Below are 16,579 nucleotides of genomic sequence, written 5' to 3'. Positions count from 1 at the left end.
TTTCTAAATCTACAATTTACATTAACAGTTCCTGCTCAAAATTATACAAGCACTTTCATTAAGTCATTGAACCAGTATATCAATCTACACATATATGTGATTTCTAAATCAAAATCACTTAAAATCAAACAACCAATTCTCATCAAATATTTCATAAACTCATTTAATTCCAAACTCATATACATTCTACAACATCTACTATATCTACCATTTCACACTTCAATTTCACTCAATTTCCAAATCGATTCAAAACAAGAAATCCTGCAAACCAAAAGTTTACTGATGACCACGTCACCCCACATCCAGATCTTCTAGTCTAGTGTTCTATTGAAAATTTAAACTAATTTTTCTTACCTTTACTTGAGCATATGCTCACTAAAAGTCTCAAGTCTACCAAAAGCTTCAAGAGTAGCTTAACCTGCCCCCACATAGTCCTGATTAAAATTTAACTATACCACTAGAACTCTGACCTAACAAAGACTAATCCTAAAGCAAAAATGGTCATATGTGTAAACTTAGATCGAGACAAATCTACAAGTTCAAAATTTAACTCAAAGAGAAGAGTAAAAAATGAACTTACTCTATCAGACATTCTGATCAGGCAGTCTTGTAGTCCTCGTTGTCAGGAGTCTAATGGTAGACTCTGATCGTCAAACTGATGAGTAAGGAAGTTAGAATCTTAGAGAGAAGGGAGAGAAAAGGAAAGGAAACTTCTAGAGAGATGGTGGTTCTTTTGAAAGGAAACCTGAATAACTGAATTTTCTATTTATATGTCATTTTCATTTTAATAATAAAATATTCAAGATTCATTTAAAATATATCACTTTTACTCCAAAGTAATTTTCTAGATCCTTACATTCTCCCCAACAAGAAAAATTTTCGTCCCCAAAAATTGACTTACCAAGATAGGGATAGGTTTCCCTAATGGTTTCTTCTAATTCCCAAGTGGAATCACCAGATCTATCATCCCACACCACCTTCACCATATTGATGGTCTTGCCTCTGAGTTGTTTACTCTGTTGATCTTCAATCCTATATGGTTTTGCTTCAAAAGACAAGTTATCCTTGATTTGCACATTATCCACTTCCAACATGTGACCAGGGTCTGAGATATACTTTCTTAGCTGTGATACATGAAAGACATTATGCAAGTTTTCTAATTGGGGAAGAGCAATCTCATAAGCCACTGGACCTATCTTCTTTAAGATTTGATAACTTCATTGATTTGATAGCTCGTCCTACACCCTTGGTTGGTGACACTCTCATGAACACATGGTCTATAGTGTCAAACTCCAAAGGTTTTCTCCTTTTATATGCACAGGATTTCTACCTACTTTGAGAAGCTTTCATTCTATCTTGTATCTGTTTCACCTTCTCAGTGATCTATTGAATTAACTCTGGCCTAACCAAAATTGTTGCACCATCCTGATACCAACATAAAGGAGTTATGCACTTCCGCTCATACAGAGCTTCATATGGTGTCATCCGAATATTGGAATGATAACTATTATTATAAGTGAACTCCATTATATGCAACATCTCATCCCAACTTCCTAGATGATCCAAGATACATATCCTCAACATATCTTCTAAGTACTGGATCGTTCTCTCAGACTGCCAAAACCGTGAAGTAAACATGGGATCTCTATCCGAAACAATACTGGAAGGCACTTCATACAATCTTACAATTTCTCTGATGTATAACTGTGCCAACTTGGCCATAGATATCCTCAAATTAACTGGAAGAAAGTGAGCACTCTTTGTCAATCAATGAACAATTACCCAGACTGCATCATGACCCCTTACTGATGTAGGAAAATGAGTAGCAAAATCCATAACAATGCTATCCCATTTCCACTCAGGAATATCCAACTACTGCAACAATCCACCAGGTCTTTGATGCTCTACCTTTGCTTTCTGACATGTCAAGCATGCAACAACATACTAAGCTATTTCTTTCTTCGTGCCTGACCACCAAAAGGACTCCTTCAAATCTTGGTACATCTTATTCATACCGGGATATAGACTAAGATGACTTTTATGACCCTCTTGAGCTCTTCATTTGCAGGTATGCAAATTCTGCTATTAAATCTCAAGATCCCATCTTCTCCCATCACAAAGTCATCTAAGAAGATGGAGTATCATGTGATCGATTTTCGTATTTCAGGACATGTGGCCTATTCAGAGTCACTAAAGCCTCGAAGTTGAAGAGTACTAGTGTGAGGTAGATAGATGCCATCAACAGGATTGCCTTTGAGATAATGTAGAAGTCGAGAGACAGCTTGCTGGTGGAGTGTAGTAGGAGCACATATGAATTGGCTGAGGTTGTTGGCTAAAAAGGCAATGTTAGGTCGAGTGTTGGTTAAGTAGATGAGTCTTCCAATTAGTCTTCTGTATATAGAAGTGTCTTATTATTCTTTTATCTTTCTAATTTTACATTATTTTTCTGTGATAACAACCTTTCGTTCTCTCAATATTTTTCATAAAAGTACAATACTATTGACAACTGTACCTGTCGAAAACAAATGGAGGCCTTAGCATCCAGTTAGTGTCGATCAATATGACTAAATTCATTAAGCCCAAGAGAAGGTTAACTACACCAAACAGTGATTAACCATTAGGTAATACACTCTCAATTATGATCCAAAATCCTAATTTAGCCCAGAAACAGGGCCCAAAATCATATAAATAGTCACAAGTTTCGGAAAAAAGGTACGTCGTCATCACGCCTTAATCACACCGAATATTAAGATCTCACTTGAGTGTCGGAGTACCTCTGGATTAGGAGTTAGCAAAAGGAGGGGAGGATAGCGAAGGAATAGGAGGGAGGTGTTCAGTGAAACAAAGAGGCAAAAGAAGACCGACCAACTATGATGGAGATAATAGTTATCTCAGTTCTAACCCATACAAGAGCAACAATATAAAAGAAAAAGGCTCCTCTCACTGAGCTTATTTGCATTCATTTCTTCATAAAGTTACAAACATCATTCAACTTTGATTTCAAATTATTCCATCTTATTTGACGCACTTAGAATCGATCAACTTGCTACAGCCCCATACACTACAATTGGGCTTCTAACTTGGTGGTTTCCATCATCCCAAATCAAAGAAGCAGAGAGTATTTCCACATTAATTCTCCCTTGAATTATGACATAAAATGACTTTTTCTGCCCTATAGATGTGAAGGAAAGAGTATTGGGTTTCACTTGAATATTTAACAAAGATGGAGCAATTACTCTGGCTTTATATGTAGATGTTGTAGATCCCACATTTGTAACTGTTCTTCGATAAGGACTACTAAAATATGAGTCATTTACATAAAGAGAAAATGAAGGGAGGTTTAATTCAAATACTGCTTTCTTGTTCGCTTGTCCTTTGCAACTACTATGATCTGCAGTTAGGACTCGAAGCTCTTTATCTGTAAACCCTTCACCACACAAAAACTTTATATAATCTGCTTCATTAATATCATATACTAGACCAGGATTTGGTGCCTTAACAGGATTAATAAGCCCAGCTCCATATGCAAATTCAGCTTCAGGATTAAGAGTACGACTCATTGGAGTAGCTATCAATAGAGTGAAAAAAAGATGGTCAATTTGGCTGACTAATGATAAAGAAAATCATACTCTTTATGTGTAATTGCTTACATACGCACACTTTTATCTTAGAGGAACTAGGTGATTATAACTTATTTATTTTTTAAAACACACTCTCGAGAGCACATATTAGTAGTAGTAACTTAGCAAAGTATTAATTACCAGTGGTCATCAATGCAGACTTGATCATGGCAGGAGACCAATTGGGGTGAAATGATTTGATATATGCAGCTGTTGCAGTAGCATGAGGGCATGCCATTGAAGTGCCTGAGATTACATTATATTTTACTTTTCTTTTGTCACCTTTGACACTTGAAATTGGGTCAATTGGAGACCATGCAGCTATAACTTCAACTCCAGGAGCAGCAATGTCAGGCTACAATATCAGTAAAATTAATATTGAAAATGGTATCTTGATTATATAGCATACAATATGTAAGGTTACCTTTAAAGTATTTGGTGTGATTGGATTTGGACCTCTTGAGGAGAATGAAGCTATGGAAGGGATTAGTCCATCGTTTACTTCTTCACTCTTAAATATTGTGGCTGTTGCATTTCTAGTAATTGGTAGAACAATAGATGAGAAAAGGTTGAATTTAATATCATTAGATTTCACACTTTTCATTATCACATATATTTTACACCTTTAACAACTAAAGTGACTCCAGTGGATAACTCATGAACTTATTTTGTTGAATTATCTAAAACTTTGAATGTAGTGAATTTTTTACCCCAATTTAGAAATAAAAAGATATATATTTGTGTGATATTGAAGAAGAACCCACAAGTTATTTCAACTAAGATATTTGATTATTTGATCATTTTTTTATTTAGCATTAAATCTATTATTAGCATTTTGAAAATAATAAAGGTGAACACAAAAGTCTCATTTATAAAGATACACAGGATTAAATAAATTTTTAAGATACTTAAAATTGATTCAGATAGAAATGGACACCTTTTAACTTTTTTTAGTCTATACTTATACTTAGTATTTAATGAATACATAAAAATAAAATGTTTGGCTTAATCCCAAATTTTATATCCGTGAGAATTATTCGAGAGAGTTTGAGAGTTATAAATTAATTTCTCCTCCTTTATTGTTAATATTCTAATTTGTAATATTTTCTCCCACATTAGTAAAAGTGGGTTGTTTCAGCTGTGTCGGAGATTAAGTTAAATTGGCGGAACTCCGTTAACTAGTTTTTGGTGTGTTTTTTCGTCTTTATCTCTTTTATTATTCTGTTCTATTTATTAGTATTATGCTGCTTTCTCTTTTGTTATAGTATTCAATATTATATGTCGGATAACTCTCTTAGTGTTCTATTTTAGTGAAAAATTACCCGTTTTTTTCAACATAAAATTGATCTTAACTATAATTTTTACTATTAATACATAATCATCAAGATATTTATTTATAATATCTAGAAAATTAAAAGGTTATTTAATTCAAATACATACAAAAATGCACTATTATAGTACAAATATTTTATATATATCACTTTGGATAATATATATATATATATATATATATATATATGTATATTACTATTTTTCTCTTAATATTGGGAGGTGCAGTTCGTAATTATGGTGCCTGTATAAACACACATACCTGTTTGAAGTTAAATAAGAATGTATGAGTCTTAGATCCCACAGAGTAACCTCCAAAGCAGGCAACGCGTATGCTCCGGGCAAATCTTTAGGGTAATTATTTCCAAATATAACACCAACTGCCCCAGATAAAAACCCTGCATCTTCAGCACCCTGAATGCTTTCACACAGAACAATCTTTCCCTGCACTGAATGTTTATCCAAAGAGTCCTTTTCACAATACCTGACCAATTAATAACGTATCAAATTGAAATCCAATTTTTTTCTGATTTCCTTAAAGAAAACAACAGACTGTCTTAGAATTCATTTTCTGATACCTGGATGTGGAGCTGTTATGTCCACCAGCAGTGTTAGGTATATCTCCACCATATACAAGTGGATAAAGTTTTCTCTTAAGATCAAATGTGTTGATTGAGACCCCCTGCACACATATAAATACTCACACTCATCAGTAAAACTAAGCCTTTATTTGAATATTTCAAGTTAAGATCAATTCCGTTGAAGTTATAATGGAGAATTTACAGAAATGATACCTCATAAATCGCCCCATTGCCCAACTTCACCTTGGTGACAATCTTTCTGTCGAAAGTGCTAGCAGCTACAGAAAGTAACCATGGTGCATAATTTGTCATTGAGTAAAGATTTGGACCCAAATTGTTGGCAGAATTTGAGGTTAGTATCCCCTTCTTCATTGCATGAAAACTTCCTATATTATTTGAATCTTGAAAATACGGAACATGGACTATATTTCCGAGTCCAGTTGAAATAGAAATGACGTCTACTCCATCACTAATAGCTTCATCAAAGGCTGCAAGGGTGTCAGCATCGCCAGAACTTCCTGTCTTCCAGCATACTTTGTACATTGCAATTCGGGCAGATGGAACTCCTCCACGGGCAGTCCCTGAGGCTAACCCAAATACACTTACTGAGTTAACCGAGTTTCCAGCAACTGTTGATGCACAATGTGATCCATGACCTTCTCCATCTCTTGGAGATAATATATCATCTTTGGCAAACTCATGCTCTATATTAAAGTACTTTGCGCCAATTATTTTGCTGCATAATAGAGATTGTTTTGTTTACATCATACACAGTAGAAACATATACTTCACAATAGATTATAATAATATAATAATATTTAAATTTTAAAAAGAAATATGATTAAAAATTATTTTATTGGTATATGAAATAAATGTGTTTTTACTGTTTGTTTGTGGTGATGTGTGTATGTGGTGCTAACACATCACCAGTCTTAATAAAGAATTACTTTTTTAGAAAGTGAGCATCCAATTACTTTACCCCGAAATATTCTAGTCAGAGTATGACATTGTCGTGAAAAATGATGTTATATAAATATTTCAAACTTGACTCTAGTTATTTTTTATTAGTGTATTAAACCATGTAAAAGATAAATTAGACCTATAAAAAATTAAACAGAAAATAAACATCTAAATAGGTTAATAGCTGGACCCAAGTTTTCAAATAATTAAAACCAGACCTAAAAAATTGTATTACAATTAATAGATTAGATCGAATTTTCAAAAAAAATAAGTTAGATCTATTTTAACTTGTTTTTATCCGGTAACATATGACTTGCAGAAATGAAAAGTAATGTTTAAAGTATACCTTATCTGGGTATTCATAGAGAGAGAGAGGTTGGAAGAAAATAAAAAGAAGAGAAAGAAAGTGATATATAAAGAAAATAGAGATAAATATAGTAGAAAATGAGAAAAAGAAAAAAAACAAGTCTATAAAATAAATGATATTACTTGTTGCAGGTGAAGTTATGACATGATCCTTTCCATCTGGTTGGTGGAGGACCAAATCCTTTGCCGCTGAAGCTCTCAGACTCGGGCCAGATACCACTGTCTATTACTCCCACAATTATGTCATTCTCTATGGTTTCTCTATTAGTATTATGCGGAAGCCCTAAGAAGTTCCACGACCTTGTTGTGTGAAGACGATTCTTGCCGTTTGGGAAAACAGAGACAACGTTCTCCATTTCTGTTACAATCCAAAGTAACACAGTGTTTTACCTTTCATGAACATAATATTAATCATGAATTACAGAGGCATTGAAATGAGAATAGCACCTGCCATTCTTTTAGCCTCCTCTTCTGTTAACTTCATGACGAATGCATTGAAGTTTTTGTAGCTGTGAAGTACAGCTTCTGTTTTGAAGTCGCTGGAAGCAAGCAGGTTTGGACAGTTAACGAACAAAATCAATCTAACTCAATTCCATTATTTACAGTGGAGTTTTTATTCAGTAACAAAGATATTTTGAAGCAGGAGTTATCATAAACAAGAATATATGTTGAACCTGCCAAGGACTTTTTGAGCCATGGTGGTATGAAGAGAAGGTATGGAAGTGAGGTCTGTGTCCTTGGGATGATCACCCATGTAGACAATGTAAGTCTGTGTTGAGAAAAATTATATATTAATTAAATTAAAAGAATAATTGAAATCTAAATATAAAGTAGATGGATACCAAAAATAAGGAGGGAGATGCAAGATTTAAGATATAAGTAGGTATTTGCCTTCCTATCATTGTTGGAATGTGCATGTTTAACTGTGGCAATGCAGAGAAGAATGAAAAGAAGGCATGGCCTTAAAGAGATCATATTTGATACTCCAATGGATGAAATACCTAGCAGAATTTGAAGGGGCTAAATTAAGTGTGAGTATAGCAAGTTCCAGCAAAGAGTATTTATAGTAGAAGAGAACTACTACAGTTTGGCTCATTGCTACTTTCACAAATCCAATAACACTGGTTTGTAATTTATTTCACTAGAGTGTTTGTAATTTTGACACCACTAAAAAAACAAAATATCTTCATTTCACACCACTAAAAAGATAAAATATTTATTTATTTTTAATATAAAATGATAATATATATTATATTAGTTGGTTATGAGATGGCAGTATTTTGTACGAGGTCTCAATTTCCTATCTAGCACCATTTACATATTTATTTCCCTATCTAGCACCTTTTTGTTTTTATTTCCCTATCTAGCACCCTTTTATTTTTTATTTTCCTATCTAGCACCATTTTAAAAATAAATAAATAAATAATAAATTATTATTTTTTTAATAATTTTAATTTTGAATGCATTAAAAAATAAATATTTTTAATGTTTAAAATAATTAGAAATATAATTAATGAATAAATAAATGAGTTTTTACAAAATAAAAATAAAAAAGTAATAAATTAGAAATGGTTAGTTTAAAACATTAATTTTATAAAACAAATATTTTACATCTCAAAAAGTAAAAGCATTAATTTTATAACATTTTTCACATCCCATTATAATATAATATATTAATATTTTAAATTAAAAAGACAATTAAAATACTAATTTATTTAGTTGTTGTTAGGTAGGTATGGTTATTTTTTATTTTCACCCTTACAATTTTCTTTTTATTAAAATAAACGAAATTGCTCAAATATAAAATAATTAATTTACACTTACAATAATAAAAAATGACATGGATGTGATCCTTTAATAAATTTTTTCATAACTTTATTTAGAACTTTTAAAAACATCCTTTTTGTGACTTTTTAAAAAAATCTTTTGGACTAAAAAAAATATTATTTATGTTCAATCATAATTTTTAATACAAAATGTTTTTTATAGTATAATATCAAAATGGGGCCACTGAACGAATCTTTATTTCTCGTAAGAAATCATAAATATAGGGTAAAGGATCATAATTCATGACAAGCTATATCACTTCTAGTAGTAGTTGTTAAAAAAAAATGGAATAATCTTGCATGTTCTTAAACAAATTATCTTTTTTAACGACAAATCTACACAGTGTAAAAAAATGCCCAAGTACTTTTGCTTTTGGAAAAAAAAAAAGTTCAAACTTAGTTAGCTAATCTTATCTGTAAAATTTATTGATTGTTTCTATTTTAAATAAAGTAATAATATATTTGAAATAAATATTAACTTGTAAAATTAAATCTTTATTATTCAAATTTAAATATTATTAAATAAAATAATTGTCTGACAACTTCATTTCCCAGGGAAGATATATCATTGAATAGAAAGAATGAAAGTCAGATAGAAATGATCAGCTTTGACTGTTTATTACATCTATCATTACAACCATGAAAAAGAAAAATGATTGAATTTTATAAAAATTAACAATATTCCAAAATAGATTAACTATTAGACCTTTTATTTAAAATTACGTATCTATAAATATTAATATAAAATTGATAACTAAATCATTTCAATGTTTTAAGAACTTTTGTCTTTGAACATCTGAAATGAAAATTGCTTAAATAAATATCTTGCTAATGAAAGCAAGATTTTAATATAAATCTCATAAATATACCATTCTTAAAATTAAGATAATCTTTTATATAAATAATTTTATTTAATTTAAAATAGTTTTTTTTATTAGATTTATTTTAAAATTTTATTTTGATTGATAAAAAAATCATAATTTCTTTCATTAAATATATTTGAAGTCTTAATAAAAGTTATAATTTATTAAAAACGTTATTTATAATTTGATTTCTATATTTAGAATTATTTTAATACAGTATCATAATTTTCTAAATTATTAATTTAGTTCCAATTTAATTTTAAATGAAACAATGAGACTCTTCTGATAAATTCATGTTAGGTGTTATGCCTAAATTTGTACTGTTCAATGCATTCTCCCTCACTTTTTCTTCTTTTCGGTTTTTTCGAGTACAAAATATGAGAAAATTCTTCCAAATCAACTTATAAAATGTGACTGCATCAGTTGCATATTGAAATTTTTAAAATTGATATCCGGAATTAAAAATCTGGAATTAAAAAAATAAATCAAGAATAAAATTTTTGCTATGGAAATAAAATTTTATAATAAAATTAGAAAATCAAAATTTCATTTTGAAAAAATAATTATGAAATATAATAAATACATTTTGAAAAAAAAAAATCAAAAAGTTATTATAGAAAAGGAATTTCAAAAACCAGTAAAATGTTCTCACAAACAAAATTTCGTGACGTGTTCCACGTGTTTCAGAAAAAAAAATCCAAAATGTATTTTAATATGTACTCCTTTTTAACTTAAAGATATTTTTGTGATTTCATGTAAAAATCGGTTACATGTTCAGATTATGTCATACTGAGACAAATTCTTCCTACGTATTCAAATCTTTCCCTAAACTTTACGCTTTCATATTAAGTAGGGTTTAGGGTTTAGGTGAAAATTGATTTTAATATTTTAATTTTTTTAAAATAATTATAAAGGAAACATAACATCATCTTTTAAATAATCTTAGTTTCAACCTACACTTTCATATCTTTCTTTCGGACGCAACACTTCTATTCTTGTTAATACTACAAGAAATAATTATGGTAGAGTTCTCAAAATAGTGACGCAAAAAGCAAAAAAACAACTCTATGACTATAAAATTAAATAATTATTAAGAAGTGGACTTTAAGTCTTTGCAACTCGTGCATGAGACTATATTAAGAAGTGAACTCTGATACCATATTAAAAAGTTAATTTTAAGTCTAACTCAACTTCATAAAATCAACTTATAAAGTGAGGTTTACACCCACTTATATACTATGAAATATCTTAATATTTAGTCGATGTGGGATCTCTAACAATAATTAAACTTAGCGTTGTCATTGAGGACACTACGTGAGAAAACAAATGTAAGTAAATTGTTATCCGTGTCGCCTAGACCTACACTAAATTTAATAAAATATTAACTTCTCCATTTTGTGCCCCCATTCTCAACGCAATATCATTTTGCAACTTATTTTTTGATTGCATCTACTTTGTGTTCACATTCTAAATCTAACTTGTTATTATTATTTTAATAATTTTTAACTTACATCAACTTTGTGTTCACATTCTAGACTTAATATTATTCTGTCAATTAATTTTTTTTCATTGCATCTACTTTGTGTCCCCATTCTAGACACTAGTTTATTATTATTATTTTAATAATTTTTAGTGAGTTAAAGGTCTCCATTGTGAACACAATATTTAACATTTATTTTTATGTCTAACTTGACTAGACTTTACCCTTACTAGTAACTTCTTTTATTTTGTTGGCAGCTAAAATTAATTTTTCTTGTTGTGAAAAACACTTAAAAAAAAAAAACCAATTTATTTATGCTTTCTCCAGCCCTCAATACTTACTATTTTCACTTCTCAATTAAAATATAACTATTATTCTTAGTTAAATTTTCAAATTAGTTCACATACCTCACACAGATGTATCTTAGTTTAACTAAATTTTAAACATAAGTTAAATTTAGTTACTCTTTTTAATTTAATTTACTCAATTAGATTATTACATTGAAAACACAGTCCTTACAGCTTTTCTAGACAAAAGAAGAAGAAAAAGTGCGGGTAATTTTCTTCCTGAAATGTGAGAGAATCCAATGTGGGTAAAATGACACATACTGTCCCAAAGAATAGACATGAAAAAGTAAGTGAAGGTAAGACAATTGAAAGGAGTGGTCTAGAGAGTAGGTAGAAAGGGGTAATAATGTAAATGTGGCTGCCAATCATGGTGTTTGGTTATTGGTATTATAAGGGATGTCAATGTCCTAATTATTGTATTGGGATAAGTGTGTGCTCCACTAGAGTTCACATCTTAGGAAAAGGCTAAACAACATTCGAAGATGAATAGTGGGTGGAATTCCAAGTAGTTTTCCCATTAAGAATTTTTGTTTGTTTACATTTCATGGGTGAACACCTTCCACACTGTAACAATACTAAGAACATGTATTCAAATAATATATAAAAAAATTATTACAAACTAAACTTAAAGTCTAACTCAATCACATAAAATCGACTCATAGAATTGAGTTTTGCACCTATTTATATACAATGAAATGTCATCATCTTTAGTCGATTGGGATCTTCAATAAAAATATTAAATTATCGTTTAATTCAAAATAATTGACATTTTTTTTAAATATGAAGAATTTAATAAAATTCAAATTATTTTCAATTATATTATCCGATTGAATTAGAGTGTGTTTTGATTTGTAAATTTCCACTTTCCTAAGAAAAAAACACAGTTTATGTTTAATAAGTGGAGTTGAGATAAATTATTAATTTATATACTAAATACATGTTAAACTATAAAAAAAAAGAAACATCTTCTAGCATCTTCATTATACATTATACACAAATTTATAAACTTAATACTTGAGTTAATGTTTTTATTAGTTAGAAAATACTCATATGACATACAATTTAATATTTTAAATTTTGAAAAAAAAAATATTGATTTATAAAAGTAAAAAAAATACCTTTTTATTTTAAAATGCATATTATTGTCAATAATTAAATAAAATATTAGTTATAGTATGTATTTTATAAAAAAAAATTAAAAATATGAAACATGAAAATACACAAAAAAATGATTTTTACCATATAATTTTTTTAATTTTACTCTTATAAAATTATACATATTTTTATATTCTATTATTTTAATATTTTTAATATTATTTTTTAAAATTATATATGTAATTTAAAAATTATATTATTTGAATACAATAAATAATAAATACATATGTGTGGAAGCTGATGGACTTTTATAAATGATATAAATTTACACTGGTTGGTTGGCATAAACAACTTCAAGACACAACTATACAATGATTTTTAACGAAATATTTTAAATAAGTATTATAAAATGCATTTTTCTTTTTACCAATAAATGATGATTCAATGTAAAAATGTTGAACATCGCATTTTTTTTTGTTCAAACTTGTTCTTATTATTTCTTTAAAAGCAAAAATCTAAATCATTTTGTCTATTTTATTTTAAATATATTTGTTATTGTTCCGTTTATTTCCAAACTTAACTATTATCATGTTTGCTAAGAAAGTTTCTTTGTGTTTTAAATGCTAAAAGCTAAATATTTGTGTCTTATAAAGTTGTATATTATACTTTTGATATTATTTAAACCATTGACCTACACAAGCAATACAAATTAGACAAGTGGCATGAGCACTTGATGACAAAGATGAAAAATAATTTGAACAATCAACACAAACATGAAAAATATATGAAATATTTGAAAAATGATTTGAGCCACAATCAACATTAATAAGTATAAGTAGAAAGAAACCAAATTATTATTTAATATAAATTACATAAATAAAAATAATAAACTGGATTTATAAAAATAATATATAATATATAAATGAAATAAATATCATTTTACAAAATTTGTAAGTACTTCTTAATATATTATTAAAAATATTTTATAATTTTTTATAAAATATATAATTAAAGAATAACAGTTTTGCATTCACAAAAATAATATATAATAATAATTATAGTTTTAGTTCAATAAATAGAAAATAAAACGTCCAAGTTTATTTCAAAGTCTAACTGAATATTATATAATTAGTAACTTTGACTATTCACATGTATGATAAAAATAAACATATTTAAAATAGTATAAAAGTATGCTCATTAATGTTTAGGTCTAATTTAAAAATATAAGACAAATTTAATATTTTCAGAAAAAAGAGAAATAAAATATAAAATAATTTGACATTTTAAAATATTACTTCTAAAAAACACTGTAAACTATTAAAAGAATTTGTACATCAAATATTAAAAATATTAAATCTTAATTGCATTTTTTTACTATTGAATTTTGACACTTTCTCGAATTCGCTAATGATTTTTGTTTTCACTTATTGTATCATCAGGTCAAACATTAAATATATTTTACTAATTCATAGATCGAGAATCAAATAATCACTTGATGTAACTAATCGTGTTTGTTGGTCACTATGAATTGGAAAAATATAAGTATCTTGTTATTTCTTAATTTTTTAAGAGTTGACATAAAAAGTTATTTAAATATTTTTTAAAATTATGTGAAATGTACTGTAAAGATAAATGTAAAGATAAAATTATGATGGAGTTTTAAGTTTTATAGTAAATAATATCTCAAAACAATGGTTAATATTAATAAATTTGATATTGCACCATTGATATTTTTTATAAAAATAAAAATAGTGTCTGTGTGATGTGTTTGTGTTCAGGATTCTATGGTCAATTGCTTACTCATACCTCATCTTACATGTCACTATTTAAAGTTAAATAAAAATGCCATATTTAGTGTAGAACATTTATTGTTATGAATAAATATATTAAATGCAAAGTTTAATTATCAATACTATATTAAATGTTATATTTATTATAGTATTTAAGTGTATTTTTTTGGATAAAACTTTTTAATGGACTTGTTTGACAGTTGTGATATATTACAATAAAATTATGAAATAAAATATAAAACAATTTTAGTGACAAAAAGTAATTAGTTGCTATAGTACTAAATTAGAGATTATTTTAGAAACTAAAAAATTTTTTTTGTTTCTAAATTAATTTTTATTATTGTTAAATAGTTTCTAAATTGATATCTAATTAGCTACCAAGGTTTTAACTACCAATTATTTAGATTCTAAATTTGGTAGCAAAAAACTTGGTAGCAAAAAACTTGGTAGCTAATTAAATACCAGTTTAGAAACCATCTACCAATAATAGAAACTAATTTAGAAACCAAAAGTTTTTAAAATTTTTAAAATGGTTTCTAATTTAGTCACTATAGCAACTAATTATTTTTTGTCTTTAAAATTTGTTTTTATTTCATAATTTTCTTGTAGTGATAAACGTATAGCTCTAGTTGATAAATATAAAATATTGCTAAAAAAATCATTATATATCAATTAATATAGAAAAAAATAATCAATACAAGAAAAAATATTTTTTTTACCGATGTTTATTTTGACATTACCAAGAATTGAAATCCTTGTTAAGTCATTTACTCAATTGTAATTTCTAATACTACCGTTGGAAACGTAATTTTCATGATATTTTTTAACCTCATCAAAAGCCAATATTTATTTCAAAACTCACTTTAACTATCAAGAGTTTAAAAACATCCATAAAATATAATGAGTTTCAAAACTTCCATACAAATATCATAGATTTCAAAATTTCCTTAAAATACCATGTGTTTTAAAATCTGTATAGAATAACATGTGTTTTAAAATCTTTGTAAAATATAAAAATATATGTATCCAATTTTACTTATTTAATATTAATTTTAATTATAACTTAATTTTTATATATTTAAAAATATTAATAATAAAATATTAAGTTAATAATTATTTTTCTTCCACTTATTATTTTTATTATTATTCACTGATTATCATACAACCAAGTTTAACGAGAAAATTTATTTGAAAAAAAAAATATTATTGTAAAATTAATATGAAAAAACCTTTTTTATATAATAAAAAAATATATACCGAAGATCATGAATACCTAGATGAATCAATACCTTTAAATATGACAACATTTGTTTCATTTTCATAAAATTCTAAAAAAAAAAACACTTCCAAAACAATCAATGTACGACACATAGATGAAGATTGAAGATTGTTGACCCTCAAATTGGTGCTTCACTCCAAAGTAATAAAGTTGGTGAGATTTTCATAGAGACAACCAAATCATGAAAGGATATATATTACGAAGTGGACTTTAAGCCTAACTCAATTCCATAAAACCGGCTTAATAAGGTGAGGTTTTCACCCACTTATATACAATGAAATGTTCTCATCTCTAGTCGATATGAGATCTCCAACAATATAAATTCACACATACCACAAATTCCATCTTTTAATGTTTTGTTGACCTATTATAGTATCAAACTATTTTAAATTAGTCCATACACTATTTGCTTTTATCATTCTTTTAAGTTTGCATGAAGTAATATGTAGGTGGATCATCTTTGATTGCTAGCTCAGATTGAGACAACACTATAAAGAGTAGAGGAGGCTTATAGGTCTCAATACGGCCCGTCTTAGGCTTTAACGCTTACGTCTCGTTTAATAACCTAGTACTTAAGCTTTAACATTTCAATTAATAAGTTATAAAAAAAACAGTTCTAAGATCAATTATGCCTTCAAAATATTATGGGTCTCAACTCCTAATACATTTTTAAATTATTTTATCTTTTTTCTTTCTTGTTTAGAATAAATTAGTTAGTTTTGAACTAATTAAATAACAAACTTTAAGGTTTAACTCATAAAAAAATCTAAGTACAATTAGGTTCTTCATCTTGAAAGGCTTAAGTTTGGGATGTGTATAGGTAATTAGTTTAATCTCCTATTGAAAGGGAATGTAACTTATCCAAATAATAGATTATAGGTCATATTAATCATTAAAAGAGAAATTATAAAACTACTTAGGTAAAAATAAGAACATATCTATTTGTACTTAAAATCAGTTAAAAAAAATTCAAATTTTAAGAATTAAATAATATTAGTTAAAATTTAAATAAATAACTAATTATAAGTTAAAAACACCCTTAC

General features: G+C 27.7%; 2 protein-coding genes across 2 annotated transcripts; both read right to left on the bottom strand.

Moving 5' to 3' along the window:
- Window positions 1-457: 457 nt before the first annotated feature.
- On the bottom strand, window positions 458-1,722 carry LOC137825400 (uncharacterized). Its single transcript, XM_068631072.1, has 3 exons — window positions 1,408-1,722; window positions 902-1,124; window positions 458-531 (listed from the first exon to the last, which is right to left on the bottom strand). The coding sequence occupies exons 1-3, from the start codon at window positions 1,720-1,722 to the stop codon at window positions 458-460; spliced, it is 612 nt and encodes a 203-aa protein (XP_068487173.1).
- Window positions 1,723-2,921: 1,199 nt separating this feature from the next.
- Window positions 2,922-7,906, bottom strand: LOC137825503 (cucumisin-like). Its single transcript, XM_068631184.1, has 10 exons — window positions 7,748-7,906; window positions 7,531-7,625; window positions 7,304-7,395; window positions 6,980-7,214; window positions 5,744-6,266; window positions 5,528-5,631; window positions 5,212-5,433; window positions 4,045-4,156; window positions 3,762-3,975; window positions 2,922-3,568 (listed from the first exon to the last, which is right to left on the bottom strand). The coding sequence occupies exons 1-10, from the start codon at window positions 7,829-7,831 to the stop codon at window positions 3,039-3,041; spliced, it is 2,211 nt and encodes a 736-aa protein (XP_068487285.1). The 5' UTR covers window positions 7,832-7,906; the 3' UTR covers window positions 2,922-3,038.
- Window positions 7,907-16,579: the final 8,673 nt, after the last annotated feature.

This window comes from Phaseolus vulgaris, chromosome 8, assembly GCF_000499845.2.
Source record: "Phaseolus vulgaris cultivar G19833 chromosome 8, P. vulgaris v2.0, whole genome shotgun sequence".
Classification (NCBI taxonomy): domain Eukaryota; kingdom Viridiplantae; phylum Streptophyta; class Magnoliopsida; order Fabales; family Fabaceae; genus Phaseolus; species Phaseolus vulgaris.
The sequence above is the reverse complement of the archived record's forward strand: the minus strand, read 5'-3'. Positions and strand labels throughout refer to the sequence as shown.